A 20,594-nucleotide genomic window follows, 5' to 3' on the forward strand; every position below is an offset into this window, starting at 1 on the left:
CTAATGAAATGATATTTCAAATGCTATCAGACTCAGAGGCAGACAGTAGCAGGGTTATCAAATTACTGATATCTTTCAAGTTAAAGGAGTAGGCTCAGAAGTAAAAAGCAGACATTGTTTCAAGAAAATGTATAAAGCCTTAATATGGCCAGTTAGAAAATGATGTTGGTTTTGTCATGTTTATTGAAAATTCCCTAAAAATAGTCATTACTAAATTACTCTAGTTCTCCCTCACTTAATGGCAAGCATTCTTCTCCATACTCCTTCTCAGCTGCTGATTAAAATATATAAAAATAACCTCCTCCAACTGAACTGGCATTTAATGTTTTACTTTTTAACTAAGGATAAGGCTGAATGGGTACATCGAAATAATTTTTCAAAGTATTTCCTCCTGCAAACATACATCCCCTCACTCCCCAACCTCACACACCTTCTTCTCTCCTCCAATTCAAGAAATTAGTAACTAAATTTAAGGGTGGGAGTGAGAAGTATGGAAATGGGTAGTACAGTAGGAGAGACAGACCTTAAGCCTCCACAGTGGGTACCCCAAATTAGGATCTCTGTTGAAAAATCTGGTTGTTTTTGTCCCAGCACTGAGAAGATATTCAGCTGGCAGGCCTTGTGTTTGTGAAATGTAACGAATCTGAAACATCAAAACCATCAAAACATTGATTTAGAATGAGAAGGGAAATTACTAAAAACTTGTACATTAAAATGTTATTAGCTCTAGCCAAAAAAAGAAAAGGTACTGCAAAGAAATTAACTCTTTGATCAATACAAATAAAACTGATTTATAAATATATATATACATATATATATGTGCTAACCCACTCTCAGTAATTCCCAAATATTTATTCAGTTTTAACTTCCACATTACTGTATCTGTTATTTACAAGGAAAACTCAAAGTTTTGAAAATTTCAGATGTAACTATTTTTGCTTTTTTGTAGAGTTCTGATACAAAGTGTAGAAAACTTTAGGAGATTTCTAGGATAGAACAGAATAGTTTCCAACAAACTATTCATGGATCACCAAGGGTTTTGTTTTGTTTTGTTTTGTTTGTTGGGACATATCAAATTTTAAAAATTAGGAAAAATTTCCCATACACCTCTTTCATCTTTGGCCACTTGAGATCTTAACAACTGCCTCTATCCTATATTACCACAGAGCTTCTCTCTCACACCATAAAATTAAGCACTTAATTTAGCTTCTCCATCCCTGTATCAATAGAGGGCAGATACTACGTTCACTCATTCAACACTTATTGAACATCTACTATGAAATAGCCTAGCAGTTTACAAAATGTGGTCTAGGGACTTCGGAGAGTCCCCAAGATTTTTCAGGGGGTCTATGAGGTAGAAACTATTTTCAAAGTAAGACCAAGAAGTTATTTGCCTTTTTGATTCTCTTTTCATGGGTATATAGATTCCAGAAATGATGTGTAATGAAGTCACTGCTCTGATGACTAATGAAACATAAAACATGCTTCTATATGCTTGAGTTTTAAACATTTCCCTGTTTTACTGTTCACAGTTGTGTTTGCTTCCACAGTTTTCTCCACCCAGGAAAGCAACAGAAGAGGCAATTTGCTTCTCTCCTCACTATTGAGAGCAATATAAGGGGCAATTTTCTTTTACCATCCCTCTTCCACATATGAATGTCTATACTAAGATAAAATAAGAGAAAGAAACTTGTAAGCAAGGAAATAAATCTTACTTCCCTCTTCTCCCCACCAAAATCTTCAATTTTAACTTCTAATGCAGTATATATTAATAGATACAAGCTATATAAACAGACCTCTTTGGTGTCCTTAACAATTTTCTAGTAGTGTAAAGCAGAGGGCAGCAAACTATGGCCTATAGGCCAAGTCTGACCAGCTATCATTAGGCAGTTTTAGATAACAAGCAGGGTATTATTCTGAATCTGTGGCAGCTATGTAACAAGAAACCCAAATATAGCATTAGCAAAATAGAAGCAAATTTTTAAATGTGGGTAAGAACATTTTAAACTTCTTTTCCATACAAAAAGGATGAACTTTTTTTAATCCAGGATAAAATCTGTATAATGAAATACTATGCAGACATTTAAAATGATCGATTAGAAGTATGTTTATTGACATGTAAAGATATTCCACAAACTAAGTAGAAAAAGCAGGTTACAAATTATATATAATCTCACTTAAAAAAATATTTACAACATTTCACTGATTCTAAAAGGCCCTTTTACCTTACATTAATATCTTTGAAATCAGGAACTGTCTTATAACTGATAACTATCATAGTTACATGGCAGCATTCTTTCTTAGTGCTACAGAAAAATGGTGCACCTTTCAAACAATGATGTGTTAGATTTGATGAAATACAGTACGTATGCTCCTCTACTTATATATGGAACCTATACTTATATATACTATATCCTTAACTTTATATATGGAACCTAACTATTTACAGCATATATTCATCCTTTCAGCAAGTCCTGATTAAGCCAGGCAATGGTGATTTTTAAAAAGACATGGTTCTTGCTCCCATAGACCTTGCAGTCAAAGGAGACAGACACCAAATGTTTAATTCAAACTGAAATGACATTCTGAAAGAAATAAATAGGTCTCTATAAAGATACATATCAAAAGGAACCTAACCTAAACTGGGGCTTGGTAAGGAAAAGCTCCTTGAGGAAATGACACTTCAGCTAATAAATGAGCGGACACTGAGTAAATGAAATGAATGAGTGGCGGAGTAGCATTCCAGACTATGAGAACAGTATGTGCAAGGATCTATGCTGGGGGCAAGCATATTCTTAAATAAGGCTGAAATGATGCCAATGGGGCTAGAGCATTAAAAGCAAGAAAAAGTGGTGTAAGCCATGTAGGGACACAGAGGCCATATTAAGGATTTAGCTCTTTATTCTAAAAGTGATTGGAAACCACTGAAGAGCAGGGAACTAGGATGATCAAATTTGTGTTTTGAAAAATCACTCAGGAAAGAAGACAGGAGGGAGGCCAGAGTAGATGAAAGGACACTGTCTAGTAACCTAAGTAATGAAGAAAGCATGGACTAGGATACTATGCAAAAAAGAGTATAATCAAGAGGCATCAGGATATAAATGGTCAGGAGATACACATGTTCATGTACACACACTGCAAACTATATTTTTCCTTCACAGAATTCCCTCAATTGTATTATATAATTATTTACTTCATGTCTGTTTCCTGTCACCAAACTAGAGCCTCCATGAGGGCAAGGACAGTGTTTCATTCAGTACTGTTTCCTCAATGTCCAGAGGAACTGACACAAAGTAGATATTCAATAAACCCATGATGAAAATTAACAAACTATATATATAATGTAAATGCAAAATATATAAAAATATAACAAGTTACCTCTGAGGCACAGAACTATAGGAGGTTGAAATTTTTGTCTCTTGGCTTTTTCCATCTTTTGTAATTTTTTTACAATGATGCATTTTGATAATTAAAACATTAAAAAATTTAAATATTATAGAATGAAAGAGTTTCATTGTGAAAGTGGAATGGGAAGCCATTATAATCCAGACATTGCTTCCCACATAGCTTAAAATAAAAAGCACAACAAAACCCCCACATCAATGCAAACAAATAGTATCATTGCCATTTGTTATTTTAAACAATTAAAATGTTTCCAGCAAACTTGAGGTCATTAACTAGTACCTAGAGAGGGGGTTCCTTTGACTTCAAGACTCACAAACATCTGCTACAAAATTTCAGCTTTTATGAAAACGCTGATATCGATAGCTGATGTCATACTTTATGGTGAAAGACTGAATGTTTTCCCTCTAAAATTAGGAACAAGACAAGGATATTCACTCTTGCTATTTCTATTCAACACTGCACTTAAGGGTTCAGTGTAAAGCAATTACGCAAGGTGAAAAAAAGGAATCCAGCTCGGAAAGGGAGATGGAAAACTGTATTTATAGATGACAAGTTCTTGTAGTTAGAAAACTGTAAGGAATTCATATAAAAAAATCTATTAGAACTATTAGAGTTCTATTAGAAAACGATTAGAAAAGCAGTTCAACAAGGCTGCAGAACAAAAGATCAATTACGGAAGTCACTGTATTTCTATATACTAGCAAAGAACAATCTGAAAAAGTAAAAAAAAAATCCCATTCACTATAGCTTAAAAAAATAGAATACTTAGAAATACATTTAACAAAAGAAATGTAAAACTTGTACTATGACATTATAAAACACTGCTAAAGAAAAACCTATGATCTACAGATTCAATGCAATTCCTATTAAAAAAAAAATCCAATGACCTTTTTTTTGCAGATAAAGAAAAATCTACCCTAAAATTCATATGGAATCTCAAAGGACCCTGAATAGCCAAAACAACCTTGACCAAAAACAAAGAGAATTCACACTTTCTGCTTTCACAACTGACTATAAAGCTACAGTAATTCAAACAGTGTGGTGATGGCATAAGGATAGATACAGGATACAGATAAATGGAATGGAACTGACAGTCCAAAAATAAATCATTACATTTATGGTCAATTGATATTTGACAAGGATGCCTGGAAAAATTCAGTGGAGAAAGAACAGTCTTTTAGCAAATGGTGTTGTGAAAACTGAATTATCTACATGCAAAGAATGAAATTGGACCCTTTCTTACACCATTTTTCAAAAATTAACTTAAAATAGCTCAAAGACCTAAATTTAAGAGCTAAAACTATAAAACTCTCAGAAGAAAACATGAGAGAAAAGTTTCTTCATGATGTGGGATTTGGCAATGATTTCTCAAATATGATATCAAAAGTATAAGCAACAAAAGAAAAAACAGACAAATTGGGTTTCATTAAAATTTAAAACTTTTGTGTAAACAACACCATCAACAGAATGAAAAGGCAATCCCATGGAATAGGAGAGAGTAGTTGCAAATGATGCATCTGATAAGGGATTAATACCCAGAACATATAAAGAACTCCTACAACTCAACAACAACAAAAAACAACCCAAGTCAAAAAGAGACAATGGACTTTGAATAGACTTCTCCAAAGAAGATATACAGATGTCCAATAAGCACATAAAACGATGCTCAACGTCACTAATTAGAGAACTGCAAATCAAAACTACAATGAGATACCATTTCACGCCCATAAGGATGGCTAGTGTTAAAAAAAAAGTGTTGGCAAAGATGTGGAAAAATTCAAACTCTTATGCATTACTGGTAGAAATAAAATGGCATAATCACTGTGAAGAACAGTCTGTGGATTTCTCAAAAAGTTAAACAAAGAATTACCGTATGACCCAGCAATTCTACTTCCAGCTATATACTCACAAGAACTGAAAACAGGGCCTTAAAACACTTGCATGCCAGGGTTCACAGAATCATTATTAGCAATAGCCAAAAGGTGGTAACAATCCAAGTGTCCATTAGCAGAGCTGAGTTTTAACTGACGGAATGAAACAGTCTCTTCCCTCAAAGAGTTTAGAGCATAGTGGTTAGAACCATTTTTTAAAAGAACGAGAATGTGAATTCACAATTTATTTCCATGGCAAAACTTTATCCCTCAGGAACAGCTCCTTAGGAAATTGTAGCACTCTTCCAAAGCTTGTCTGTTTTGAGACACAGATCATTTATTTTAATACTTTTCTACTCATATGATTTCCTCCCTAACCCCTTTTTAGAGAGAACTAATAAACATTGCACTTTCTGGGGTCCAAGGTGTTTCAGAACGCAGAGTACTTATACTTCAGTGTATGTGATGTAAAAGGAAATAAACAGCCCCAAATGGGCCAGAGTTCACTCTTAAAATTCCACTTCCTCATCCTTATTTTCACATCTTTCTTCACAAGACACATTAGTTAGCCAAAGTTTCTAATAAATTATTACAGATCTGGACAAGTAACAATCTAAAATAATATAAAATAAAATCCTTTTTTACCTGTAGAATTTCAAACATAACTTCGGACTAAGAAACAGGTAGAGAAAATTCTGTATTTAAACAAACTTTCTAATTGGACTACCCTTTCCCTAGTTTCTAAAATACTTCTCTAGTATTTCTCTTCCTCTAGACCTATTTCACTAGTAACTACTTTTTTCTATTTCCATCCACATAAACACTCTTACCTGATCGTATTCTGAAGCACCAGGATAAAGAGGCCATCCTAGGAACAGCTCAGCTATCACACAGCCCAGTGACCACATATCAATAGCTTCACAAAACGGTAATCCAAGAATAATTTCAGGGGCTCTACCAAAGACAAAAATAAAAGATTAAAAAATACATTACTTGGGGAAATCAACTAACATGTTGACTAAGTCCTGCTTTAATATCAGCTATAAATACACTGATTTAATGAAACTGAAAACGACCTTTGGTATAAAAAACGTCTTTTGAAACTTTTGAGGCCAGATGTCTTTTGTAATTCAGAATTTTTAATTTCACAAAGTTACAACCATGCAAAACTAAATATTACATAATAATCCCTGTGGAGTTTAGGGAAGCATCCCATAATCAAACACATTAATATTCCTGCCACAAAACATATGAACAGTCATACTAAGTCAGCTAAATAAAGACCTTAAACCAAACTCAGAAAAAAGTTTTTACTTTTGAGAGTCTTCTGGATTTTGAAATAGAACATAAAGGATCATACTTTTTAATTATGGAAAAATCAATTAAATGGCCTGATCAATAAATATCCTTCTGTGACAGAAATGCCTTCTTGTTGCAACATACATTGACAGCACAGATTCTAGAACCAGCCAGCCTATTAGGGTTCAAATTCTAGTTCCAATATTTGATAGTTATAGGCAATTACTTAATCTCTCTGTGCCTCAGGTTCCTCATTCATAAAACGAGGATAAGAGTACCTACTGCATAGGGTTGTTTTAAGATTTAAACAAATAAATTAAGTAAGTAAATAAGTTTAAACATTAAAGCTCTTCACCAATGCCTGGCACATGGTAAGCACTGTGTATTAGATATAACTCTTATTATTTTATTATCATTATTTGAAAACTTTGAATTCTTTGTGTACTGTTAGAAATATTCATTTTCATTAATGCTCCAAGTGAGAAACCTAACCTAGGGGAAACATTAAAAAGAAGACTAATACCATAAACTAAGAGCTTTATAACATGAACACAACAAAGGCAAATTATCCCCATTTACAGAGGAGGAAACAAAGATAAAACAGACTATTATTTGCCCAAAATCACACAGTTAATAAGTACATAGCTAGAATTTGAATCCTGGTAGTCTGGCTTCAGAGTGGAACATACTGCACTGCCTCTAAATAAGTAACTGTTAAGTACATACCCGTCTATGTAAATCTAACTGGCATGGTGATATATATGGCATTTTTTCAAACTGTGACTAAAATTAAGAGATAAATGGGTTCAGAAAGGGGATGATAATAAGTAACACTAATATTGATAATGATAGATGACACACATGTGCTATTCACCATTCTAAGTTCTTTAGAAATGTAGTCATTTACTCCTTAAAACAATCCTACGGGAGTATTTTCACATTTTAACATTTCTGAAATTAAGATGATTCTTGTAAATGATGGTGTATTTTAGTTTAATGGCAGTGTTTTTACTTTCTTACTGGTACAAAAATAATGTTTCATCTTATAATCAACAATAGCTTAGATTCTATGTAATAAAGTATCATTTCCATTTTATAGATGAAGAAACTGGGCACTGTGGGGTTAAATAACTTGCCCAAGCCCACACAATTACTAAATGATGGAGCCCAGGCAGTCTGATTCAAGATCTGAGTTCTTAAACACTTTATTATCTTCTCCAAATAACTTCCTTTCCTTCAAATACAAGTCATTGAATTTGAATCTATAAGGACACTCCAGATCCAGAGCCTTCCTTTAACAGGTGCTATATGGAAAAGCCTATCTCTCCACAACAAACTATATTAAACAGGCCATGTCTCCTCATGGAGTGCCTAGGTTCCCCCAATTTATCAAGTAGTATTTGCTTACTGTTTCTTTGTGGGGTAGGGGGGACAAAGGATGATTGGGGAGGATATAAGTATATTTGCCTAAATAAGAACACTTTCCCCAAGTATTAGCCCTTAAAAAATAGGGTCTAAGTAAGTAGCCCTTAAAAAATAGGGTCAATTAGAGGATTCCATAGGGCCTAGAAGCCTTCCTGATCCCTGCACAGAAAAGCAGAAGATTCAGGCCTGCTGAAACGTATATTATTTGACAGCTATGGGTGGCACCATTACTATCACCAGTTTTTGCACTGTTTGATGTGAACTGTGGTTTTTGTTAGCCAAAGAAACAACCTTCAAAAGTGATATTCCTGTTTCAGGTGGCTAGAGCCACATAAAACGGATGGAATTTCAGAGTTCAGTTAAATCCCAACCACTATGGCATGTTTTTCAGACAGCACATGTTTAACAGCATTAATAAACTAGAGGGTAAGAGTACCCAGAAATATAAAAGCTTTTCTAAAATTGAAAAGGAACACAATTTTTATTTTCAGTGAGCAGAATCATTAATTTCCAAGTTCATGACAGTGCCAAAAATAGCTGGCAGAGAATGAAAATGGCTTTGTGCCAAATAAAAACTGGGCTTAGAACATTCCTAAACATCAGATGAAGAGCAGCAGATTGATTTTGCCATTCCCACTATATACCAGGAAGATATTTTAAAACCCAAAAGGTAGGTCATAGGGAAGGGCCAAGCCACCCAGTAATTTACTTATTTTAAAAGGTAGCAATAATATTTGGTAACTGTTAGGCTTCTAAAGCTTAAAGTTACATGGAAATTAAGAAAAATACTAATTCCAGCCCCTAAGCCCCAATAAACAAAAAATCCTGAAGATTTGGTTAGAATGCTTTTCTATTCGGTCTCACCCTGCTTCTGGAGTAACAACGCAGGTCAGGATTTCCAGCAAAAGCTCACTCAAAACAGTTAATTCTACCATATTTACCATACAAAAAGGTGAGTATCAAAAGAAAAAAAATGAAAGCAATAAATAAGGCTGCTCAGTCTACTGAGGACTTTTCATTATCATTATAGCCTGAATATCAGACTTACCTAAACTATGAGAAGCAAAAAGAGTGAAGTTATTTTCTTGTACTAAATAGAAAGGAGTCATCTTAGAGCAGATTTATCTCTAAAGACTGAATGTTTTAAACTCTGAATTCTGATTATAATTCTTGGTAGTATTTTTATTACTGTATCATCTTTCCCCTTGGCCTCCATTATTTCTCAATCCCTCAATTTGAACTCTAGACCCTGAAATTCTGCTTCTACTTCATCTGTATAATAAGGAGGCTGAGTTAGATTGTTACTCTTCCAGGTCCCTGTCTAGCTCTAGTAGTCTAACAATTGAGCAGTAAAAAAGATTACCTATTGAAGCACAGGAAAGAGGAAAAACCAAAATTGGCACTATTCACTTTAGTAGGAAAACACCATTAACTGTACTTTAGACATGGTGGGTCTCCTCTTTGAAAGTACATCCATCGTTGAAGAACAAATACTAAACAGGCTTTAATAACTGTAATCAAGTGGTAGGAATAGCAATCCCTGCTTTTTTATTTCCCAACTTCAAATTTCGTTAAATTGAAAAATCCCCCCCAAAGTCATAAAGTATTATTTCACTGGAATTCAGAGGAAGCTAAGGATCACTTAACAGCACAAATAATTCTCTGCTCATTTTCATGAACACTCTTATTTCATCCTGTCTTCCAGATGCCTGATCTGATCTCAATGGCATCGAAGTTACTGACCAGATCACAGATAATAACATAAAGCCTACTCTCCTGGATCTGTGGCTTAGATGAAATTGTAGTTTTACTGTCAGATGAAAATGGTTTGTTTCCCTAGGATAAACTAAAAACATGCTTTTCTTCTCCAGACCTTGTCCTCCCATACACAACAAATAAAGTGACCTCAGATTTAAATAAAGCCTGGCCATTGTGTTCATTCAGGATGGAAAAGCAGTGAGCTTGTAAGCATGGCAAACCTTTGTCCCTAATACTCAAGCCCCAAAGACAACAACTTTTCTTCGAATTAGCCTACATTTACATTTACAGTGGGCCAGGAAACAAAGTATATTATTTCCACTGCCTGAATCATTTAGTCGGGTCCATGGCCAACAGAAACAGCATGGTGGTAAAAATTTATGTCAACTGATAATATTTTGGCCTACATCATCAAGATGAAGCAGTGTGAATGAAAAAGGAGGGTAAGAGGGTGGCTGGGTTTGGAGCCAGAATGCTTCACTGGCCAAAAGAATTTCAAAGAGGTTTTCTGACAGACATGAGGGTGAGGACTTCATGGGTTCTAGTAAGGTAAAAAAGCAACATGAAGAAGATAACCACTGTGGATAAAACTAATGATAAAGAAGGAATGCCTAAACTGCTACTCCACTTGTCTTAGGCTCATTATCAAATATTACTGTGATACAACAGAAAATTCATGTTAAATCCTAAACACAGTCAAGCCCTGGATACTGGACTTCAGTATGCACAGTAATTATTCGGTAATACACCAAATGAACTTTAAGGAGCAAACTTAGCTCCATTTAAAATTACTCCTACAGTCAACAACTAAATGCAATGGAGTTATAGAAAGCTTTGTTGAAAAGTAATAACCAGTGGCTTTAAAAAGTAAAATCATGTTTTCTATAAAAACAGAACCAATTACTCAAGTGGCAGCTTAAATAAAATTAGAATATGAAAAACAGCAAAGACCAGCAACCTAACACTGAAAATTACTCAAATGAATTATATATTAAAGAAAGCTAAGCTTTTTATCCCTCAAATCTCCTTTGCCTGCCCTTTAAGAGAAAATTCCATCAAACATTATTTCACAAAATAATTCTTATCACTATCACTCTTTTTCAATCTAATTGCTTTCATTACTACAAGAGAATGCATCTTGTCTTGGACAGGGGAGACAAATAGTTAAAGAACACCTGCACACACTGACTAGAGAAAAGATCAAGGAAAAGCTGATTGGTCCTCATCCTTCAGCTGTGCCTTCCCTTTTACCTCCACAATCCTCAAAATGAGAAGTAGAACTGAATTCCAGTGTATCTGTAGAGGGTGCTGTATGTAAGTACGATGGGGTGGTGGTGGGACTGCTCAAAGGAGAATATTAGAAACAAATATAACTGGAACCTAAATCTCTCAAGTCATGAATAAATAAAAGGAGCTCAGATTCTCGAAATTAGCCAAGCTGCCTAGAGCACCATGAAACCAGAAACCAGAAACCAAAGGCTCTAGGAATTTCTTTATCTTACTCAAGTAAGAAATAACAGTTTTATAAAACTGTAAAAAGAAAACATAAAGATAGATCAGAGTGGATTGGAAGACTTAAAGACGTTAAGATGCCAATACTACTGAAAGCAATTCACAGATCAGTGAAATACATGAGGTTTTTTGCAGAAATAGAAAAATTCATCCTAAAATTCACATGGAATCTCAAGGGACTCCAAATAACCAAAACAATCTAGAAAGACAATAAAGCTGGATGTCTCATACTTGCTGATTTCAAAACTCACTACAAAGCTACAAATAAAACTGTGATACTGGTATAAAGACAGAGAGATAGACCAATGGAATAGAACAGACAGCCCATAAATGACCCACATATATATATATGGTCAAAGGATTTTGATAAGACTATCAAGAATATTCAATGGAGAAACAGTAAGTCTTTTCAGCAAATGGTGCTAGGAAAATTGAATATCCACATGTAAAAGAATGAAACTGAACCCTTTCCTTATACCATATACAAAAATTGATGCAAAATGGGATCAGACCTAAATGTAAGAGCTAAAACTATGCAGATCTTAGAAGAAAATACAGGGAAAAAGCTTCATGATATCGGATCTGGCAGTGATTTCTTAGCTATGATACCAACAGCACAAACAAAAGATAAAACATACTGGACTTTATAAAAGTTAAAAACCTTTACGCAAACAACACTATCAACAGAGTGAAAAGGCAACCACATGGAATGGGAGAAAGTATTTGCAAATCATATCTGATAAGGGATTAATACATAGAATATATAAGTAACTCGTACAACTCTCAAAAAAAATTCAAAAATGGACAAAGGGCTTGAACAGACATATCTCTAGAGAAGATATACAGATGGCCAATAAATTCATGAAAAGATGCTCACCATTACAAATCATTAAGATATTATTTCACATGTAAGGATGGCAATTATCATAAAAAAAAGGGAAAAGAGAACATTAAGACATTAAGTTTGGGGGGGATGCAAAGAAATTAGAATCTTCACACAGTGCTTCTGGGAATGTAAAAAAGTGCAGCAACTATGCCAGACAATTTGGTGATTCCTCAAGAAGTTAAAGACAGAATTACCTTATAATCCAACATTTCCACTTCTAGTTATATACCCAAAAGAGAGACTTAAATATATTGAAAATGGACTGAAACAATTGAATGCCCACATTCATTGCAGCATTACTCAAAAATGTGGAAACAATTCAAGTGAATGGATGAACAATATGTGGCATATACATGCAATGGAATATTATTTGGTCATGAAAAGGCATGAAATTCTGATAAATGCTCTGGTATGAACTTTGAAAACATGCTAAGTGAAGACAGACACAAAGGGATAAATACTGCATGATTCTACTTAAATGCAGTATCTAGAATAGGCAAATTCATAGAATTTGAAGGAAGTCAAACGGAGGTGACCAGGGGTGTGAGGGAAGGTAGAATTATTACTTAATGGCATAGAGTTTCAGTTTGGGGTGATGAAAAGAATTTGGAAATAGTGGTGATGGTTACACAACATTAAATGAATATACTTAAGGACACTGAATGGTACATGTAAAAATGGTTTAAATGGCAAACTTCCTATTAGGTAGATATTACCACAATTATAAAAAAAAACGTTTGTAGATGGCTTTTCTGGGTCCTTGTTTAGGTTAAAATATTCTTACATTATTTCCACATAAATAAAATTCTTAGTTCAGAATTTCTATTTCCTCAAAATTTATTATAGGCATTTGATACACTGGATGTACCAGCCAATAAGCATGTTTTGTGGGTTATCTATTTTTTTATTTATTGTTTCACTTCTTGATTGTGTGAATGTATAATTTGTATTTAATGTATGACTGTTAAAATTAAATATCAGGTTCCTTAAGTTAACTAGACAAATAAATAAATGAGGTACTGAGAAATAAAAGATCATTTTAAAAGACTTCATCCTCTTCTTTTAGTAATGCTCCTTAGTTATAGGCAAAATTGTAAATACCAGCATTTAAGTACTGTCCCAGTAATTATTATTTATGTAAAAGGTACCTTTGTTAGAAGTATAGGTCTGGAAATCAAAGTCACCAAAGTAAGATACTTGGGTCAACACCATTCTAGGATAACCAAGTAAGTCCATAACTAATAAATTAAAAATATCACTAAGAATGTTAAAACAGGAAGAAACCTGAGCACTTACCTAATCTAATTATCTTCATTATGCAAGAAGAAATGTAAAAGAGTAAAATGTTGCTAGAGTTAAACCTGAAATTATTCCCAAGGCATCTTACCTGCTAAGATATGAGCTTGGAAAAATAGCAGCACATGCCCAAATTCATTACATATAAGTAAACATCTTTATATATTTAGACTCTTAAAATGGGAAAACTAGGTATAATAGCACTAAAGAAAGAACCAGACGCTAGCATAATTCAACTAAGAACTTCAGAATCAGACTGAATTAACTTTTCTAGTGTTAAACAAAATTTTAGAAAGAAAATGTAATTATATATAGGAATGACACATACATGGAATGAACTAAAACACCCTATTTCTATCTTGGAATCTGTAAATAAATTCATTGTTGTATGTAGCCCTACGTAACATGTTAAATATAAAGACAGATCTCTATTCTAGGATATGCTTTTTAGCATTTGCCACTTGCCTGTAGTAACGTGACTGTAAGTAGGTTGAACACACAGCTTTGGAAACATGACTAGCAGAACCAAAGTCAATGACCTTCACTCGGTAGGGCTGGCGCACTGGATCAACGAGCATTATGTTTTCAGGCTTAAGGTCAGCATGAATCAGACCAAGGCTCTTGAGCTTCATCAGGGCTGTGGCTACCTGCTGCAGGATTGGTCTGATATACTTGAGTGGCAGTGGGCTAAACTTGTTCTGCTTTAGAAAATCATACAAGTTCTGCTCCAGCATCTCAAACACAAGGCAGGTGTGATTCTTATGCTGAAAGCACTCATAAGAACGGACAAAATTATATTCATCAGCATTTTCACTGCTTAGGCGGGAAAGGATGCTCACTTCAATCTGGCCTTGTCTGGCATAGGAGGGGTGGTTCTTCAAGATTTTAATAGCCACAATTTCCTTGGTGCTCCGCTTCCAGCACTTAGCCACCTGTCCAAATGTTCCCCTGCCTAGGAACTCCAAGACTTCATAGCTGTTGGTCATAGAGCAAAGGATCTCATGCTGGACCAACTGGTAATCCCCTTCTCCGCTGGAACTGCTACTCTTTGTGGTAACAGTGGTGGTTGTGGCAGCAGCACCCACCACAGTCCTGTTTTGCAGCATGAGAGGGGGATGTTCTTCTATGATTTGCACACTACCGTTGCTGTCAACTTCCTCACTTTTTCTTTTCAGTCCACATTTTTGATATGGCTCAAGCAAAGAAACGTTGCTTCTGTGAGTTAGGGTCTGGCTGCTTTGGAAGGTTGATGTAGCAGCACTGGCCGAGCTGTCTGCAGCTGTTACAACAATATGCTCCACTGCAGGAGCTGGGAGGAGGAGGCCCTGGTCATAAGCAGAGATGCTGAAATTTGCTACCTGGTGAGAGGAGTTGGCTTGTCCTTGTGTGGCTGGGAGAGTTTTACTGTGGGTATAATATTTGTCGTTGCTGCTCTGTCCAGAAACATCCCAGACAGAGGGCTCTACTTTCAGTTTCTTTGCACTGCAGAAGGCACTGGATGACACTGATGCGGGGGAAAACACCTGCAGCTGTGATGCCATACCTACAAGGAGAGAGGAAGATTAGATCCCCGTTTCATACAATCCTTCCACTAGAATGTAAGAAAACTTTTAGTTTAGAAAAACCAAAAGCAACATGTATCTGGTGGGGATTTTACTTTATACCTTTTCCAAAATATGTTTCCTAGCATAGAAGGATAACTCTTTTGGTCCAATTATGCATCTGTAATCCTAATTACACTCTTTGAGACTCAGCACTAAGAGGGCATATTGTTAAAAAAGTACCAACATCTATGATGGTTTATAAAATAACAACCATAATAATAATTCCAGTTAAGATGATCACTTATTATGTGCCAAGTAGTATGTAGTTCACATGCACTACTCATTAAATCTCACCACAACCCTTTGGAACAGATACTATCACTACTTCCATTACACAGATAAGGAAACTAAGGCATAGCGTGGTTCAAGTAATTTGCCAAAAATAACACAGCTACTAAGTGGCAGCACTAGAATTCAAACCCAGGCTCTTTGGTCCCAGAGTTCATTTCACAGGTCTGTCTGCATTCCTGCCCTGGTTAACTTTTTAATCAATTATTTCAATTTAGGGATAAATGGCAAGCTTATAATTCACAGATGAACCAAATTTGGGCAGGACAGTCAACATTGCTAAGCTTAACAGGTCCAAAAAGATCATGAAAGGGTAGAAACTATAAGGCAAATCTAGTAGATGAAATTTAAAACAAATATAGACTTATACTTAGGCCCAAAATATGACTAGCACAAAGCACAAGGATAAGAGATACAAGGTTTAACAAGAGCATATATGAAAACACTTTGAATAGGTAAGAAAGAGATTATGTAGTAATGTTCCCCTCCCCACAAAAGCTAATTCAATTTTAACTATATTCATAGGAAAAATGTCCAGAACGTGGTGGACAAAGTGAAGGCCATCCATTTTGTACAATCATACATAAAATAGTGTCTAGCTCTGTCCACTATTGTAAGAAGAGCACTGATAAACCGACCAGAAGAAAGTAGTCAGGATGACGCAAAGTCTACAGATAGGATTGTGGATAAAGTGAAGGTTCCTGTGGCCAGGATTCTCACCTGGCCCTAGTCGGCTACTTCACTACATACTTGTGGGCAATACATTGTTACTGACTCTATATAAAGAGCTCTGCCCAGTGCTCTGGGCCACAGAGTGGCACAGCTGAAAGGCTTCAGGAGAGGAGAGATGACACTGGAGTGAGTGGTGGCAGCACCAAGGGCAGGGACTGAGACTGCTGCGGGCATAGAGAGACCCAGAGGCCGAGACTGGCTTGCTGCATGCAGACTCGCTGAGTGGACAGGATTCTAGTGACTGACCTGCCACCGTGGGAATAAAGTTGGGTATAACCCTTTAACCCCAAGAACATTCCACTGTCATTTCTTTGGTCTCATTGAATCCGTAGTGAACTTGCCCAGGGCTGAAACCCATTGGCCAGATAGGATCTTCTGAAGAACTGTGGGAAGTTATTCTTAGAAAAGTACCAGTTAAGAGAGTGAGTACAGTCCAGGTCAGCTTTCTGTCCATGAATATTCTATGGAGGCCTCAAGCTCTGTAAGCCCAAAGACTAATCCCCAAACTAATACTTTCAGAATAAAGTCCAAGCATTTGACATAGTATACAAGCCATTTCATATTTATCTTCTCCTTCTCAAATTTATAACCCTGAGATGCCTTGGGGCTCTATACTAATCCTTCTCAAACTCCTCCTACTCTTCCCCTTTTCAATAACTATTTACCAAGATTAGTCATCCACAAAAGATTCTCAAATCTCTATCTCAATACAGACTTTTCCTTCTTGAACTCCAAATCCTTATTTCCAAATAACAACTCCACATTGCCACCTGGATATCTTACAGACATCTCAAATTCAACATGTCCATAATTAAATTTATAAGCCTCCACCCCATCCCCAGTTTTCTGTCTCAAATTATAAGATACAACATACAACCAACACCTCAAGTCAAAACTCAGGGAGGCGATGAGTCTGTTTACTCATCCATAAAATTGTGATAGCAATACTTACCTCATGAGGTTATTCTAGGAATTAAATGATTTAATAAATGTAAAGTGCTTAGCACCTGGAACTCAATGTTACTATCCTGACTCCTTCCTCTCCCTTATTCCCACATATCTAATCTATAACCAGATCTTATCAATTCTACCTCCTAAGTATATTGCAAATCAGCCATTTTTTTCTCCACCTCTGTTGAACCATTCTAGTTCATACTGCCAGTAGCCTCCAAACTGATCTTGATGCGCTCAAGTGATCTTTGTTTTTAAACTATGCAAATCAGATGACTACCGGCTTTTAATCTTAACCACCTCACCCACCATGCCTCCAGGGTTTTCCATTGCTTTGGGGATCAAGTGTAAAATCCTCAATCTGCCTTAATAAAAAGCTTCCCCAAACCTGGTTGCTATCTCCCAAAAAATCCCCACCTTGATTCCTCCATTCCAGCCATATTGCCCTTCTTTCTATTGTTGGAAGGCCCTCTAATATGTTGAAGACTTCTGCTGGGACAAGTGTTCTCACACACATAAACACATATGCTCCCTACAATCACCTCCACCCCTACCATGCACTACCACTACACTATGCTCCTCTCTTACAACTTGAAATTATTTACCTAATGTTACATTCCCAGCTACAGTGTAAGTTCCTTAAGTGCAGGTACTGTGTCTGTCTTGTTCTTTTCTCACACTACCAGAAGCTACCACAGACTCTGGCAACATAAAGACACTGCGTATTTGTTGGGTGATTTTGACCCCTGCCTATCAACCTCATACCTACTCCCCACCACTCATATTAAACTGCAGAATTTTCAAATGCTTCTTTTGTTTTTTTCCTAATGTCCCCTCCCTTTTTTCAGTGCAGTCCTTGAGATATGGAGTGGGGGGGGAGTCTCCACTCCAATACACATAGCATAATTTTACCAGTCATAAGAGAATAAACACACATGACCAGAAAGGAAGGAAGCATGACAAAGGATGTTACAAAACATAAAAAAGCAATGTATACATTTCTTTGTGCCTGAATGCAACTAAAAACCATCTGCACTGACTAGACAGCTGGAATGAAAAACAAATCCTTGAACATCAATTTCTAAAAAAAAAGTCCTCTGGACTTACTTTAAGAGTTTCCATAATTTATATGAACCCTGAAGAGAAAAAAGTGTAAATTAAAAGCTTAATAAAGTCAGTGCAATTTAATTCGGCAGCTTATAAATTTACAAATCATCTTTTCTTACCTCTATCACTGACATAATACCAAATTATAATAAATTCCGAAACCAAATAGTGCTTTTACAAAATTTATGTATTAAACTACATTGCAAACATATTTGTCATCATAAACTGAGCCAATTTTTAAACAATGAAAGGAAGAAAATTTTAGGAATTTTTTTCCATCATGTATCTGTTGAGCTATCAATTTTAACAATAAGAAAAACATAAGCACAAACTTTATGCACCTAAAATTATTTAGTGAAAGAATCTGAATACAATATTTACAGTTTGTAGCTAGTTTAGGGAAATGAGGGCTTAAAGTAATAATACTGAAAAGAACTCATGAAATGTAATACCTAATTTTTAAGTTATTTCTGACTCCTGAAAATGTTGCACCTCTTGACTTCAACAATAAACTACTCTTTTCATTTCAAAGCCAATTTTTCCAAGTATTTGACCATCCAAATAAATAAGATAAATTTGCCCCACTGCATTAATCCTGAACTAGAATAGGCAAAAGGCTAGTGGTACTTATTGATAAAAAGAATATTGAGTCTGCTAGAACCTGGGGCTTTCAAAAACAGTCAAACTAAGTTTCCCCATGCTCTGCCATGGTCATGTCTATTTAACACTATAGGCACCACAGGTAGGTCATCTTACTACAAAGAATTCAAGCATTGCAACTATCTATGAATGAAACAGTTGCGTATCACAACCTAGGTAATTATTTGTCAGTGTTTTGCCCTTAGTTTTCAGTAACTCCCATCTTTTCCACACACACCAATAGAATAAATTCCTACTTTTTCTGCTTGGTGTCATCTTTGCCACTTCGATACAATTTAACAACTGGTGACCTAAATAACCTAAAATCAGTAGTATATATTGATTTCTCCCCCTAGCACTTGCCCTCAGTTGACATGCACACAGATGTACATATTCTCCAAGCACACTGATACATGGAGAGTGGAGACTTTCATATTATTAAAATAGGTAAGTAAGAAAAAACATTTTATAAAAATAAAGCAAGATAACTTTGGGGAAAAAACTCACCAGAATACCAAATACCTCTCTCTACTCCACCCATTTTTCTCCACCTTTACTGCACAATTCTGGACTACTTACTTCAACAGACTAATGTGTCTTCCCAAATGGTACTCTCAAGCCCCCTTTTTAAGGTCCCTTCTCCCAATTCATAATTCACCTTACAACCGAAGATATTAAAAAAGCATTATCTGTTCCCTGCTTAAAATATCTAACCAGGCTTGCCAGGCATTATAAAATCTAAACCCTGGTTATTTTTGTAGCCTTGTTTCACCCACCCTTGCCCCCAAGGCACTCCCACCTTACGGTACTACTAAATTTCTCTGGGTTCCTAGAATAGACCATGCTTTCTCCTGCCCCAGTTCCTTTACACATGATATTCCCTCTCTGAATGTCATTTTCCCCTCTAAGCCTTCTTTTTATCTTCTACTTTTCTTTTTAGTCTCTGATTAAAGCTCACTTTTTCAGTGGGGCACTGACTGTCAGTTTGGATCAAATTTTATTCGCTCCTTCATCCCAGGCACACAGCTAGACTATGGTTACCAGCCCCTCTCTCCAACAGAAAGTGATGTGTGGATGAGCCTTTCATCTTCCCTTCCATTTCCACCAGCAGGAGCCCATAGAGACCCAGCTTCCTCCATGAGACAACACCCAAGGGACAGCAGAGCAACGAATGGGAAGAACATGAGCCCCTGAATAATGGTGTGCAGCAGAGCCACCTGCCCACTGAGAATGCTCATTTCAACCTGGAACATTTACTTCAGGCTATTACTTGAGAGAAAAACTATTTTCCTTCAGCTAGTTTATTTAGTCAGCCTTATGCTGACAAATATATCCAAGGAAAGCCTTCCCCAGGCCACTTCCTAGGTTAGGTTTCTTGGTAAAGGCTCCCACAGCATATTCTACTACTTCTTAGTACTTGGGTGGGGTAAAACTGCAATATTTCCAGAATCTCTCGTCTGGGCCAGTTTCACTAGTTTATTCACTCTGGGCTGGGAACACGCTTCCCCAAGAGCTACAACTTACCATAAGTGTACTTGTTTATTTCATTTATTCATTTAACAAATACTTATTGAGCACCTAATATGTCTGCCTGGCAGACACTAGGGTAACAGCAGTGTTCCAGACAGATGAGATACCGTAACTCCTGGAGTTTATTGTCTACTGGGAAGACAAATACCCACACACCAAGAAAATATCAGCTAGCGATAAATGCTATGATGAAAACAAAACACAATGATATGACAGAGATGGTGGGAAGGGGGGAGGTAAACAAGATTTGGTGGTCAGGGAAGGCCCCCTAAGGTGGTGGCACTTAAGCTA

The 20,594-nt window shown here is 36.1% G+C and overlaps 1 protein-coding gene across 3 annotated transcripts in view; it reads right to left on the minus strand.

The window, feature by feature from the left end:
* The window catches only part of HIPK1 (homeodomain interacting protein kinase 1), a 45,496-nt gene that overhangs the window by 21,079 nt on the left and 3,823 nt on the right, over nucleotides 1-20,594 (minus strand). For all 3 annotated transcript variants that reach the window (XM_036923387.2, XM_036923386.2, XM_057500516.1), the window contains exons 2-4: nucleotides 13,918-14,995; nucleotides 6,107-6,230; nucleotides 524-643 (exon numbers count right to left, since the gene is read on the minus strand). In XM_036923387.2, the coding sequence (XP_036779282.2) occupies nucleotides 524-643; nucleotides 6,107-6,230; nucleotides 13,918-14,993 (1,320 nt within the window). In that variant the 5' untranslated portion in view covers nucleotides 14,994-14,995. The remainder of the gene's footprint in view (nucleotides 1-523; nucleotides 644-6,106; nucleotides 6,231-13,917; nucleotides 14,996-20,594) is intronic.

The sequence above is a fragment of the Manis pentadactyla genome, chromosome 4 (genome assembly GCF_030020395.1).
Source record: "Manis pentadactyla isolate mManPen7 chromosome 4, mManPen7.hap1, whole genome shotgun sequence".
NCBI classification, from domain to species: Eukaryota; Metazoa; Chordata; class Mammalia; order Pholidota; family Manidae; genus Manis; species Manis pentadactyla.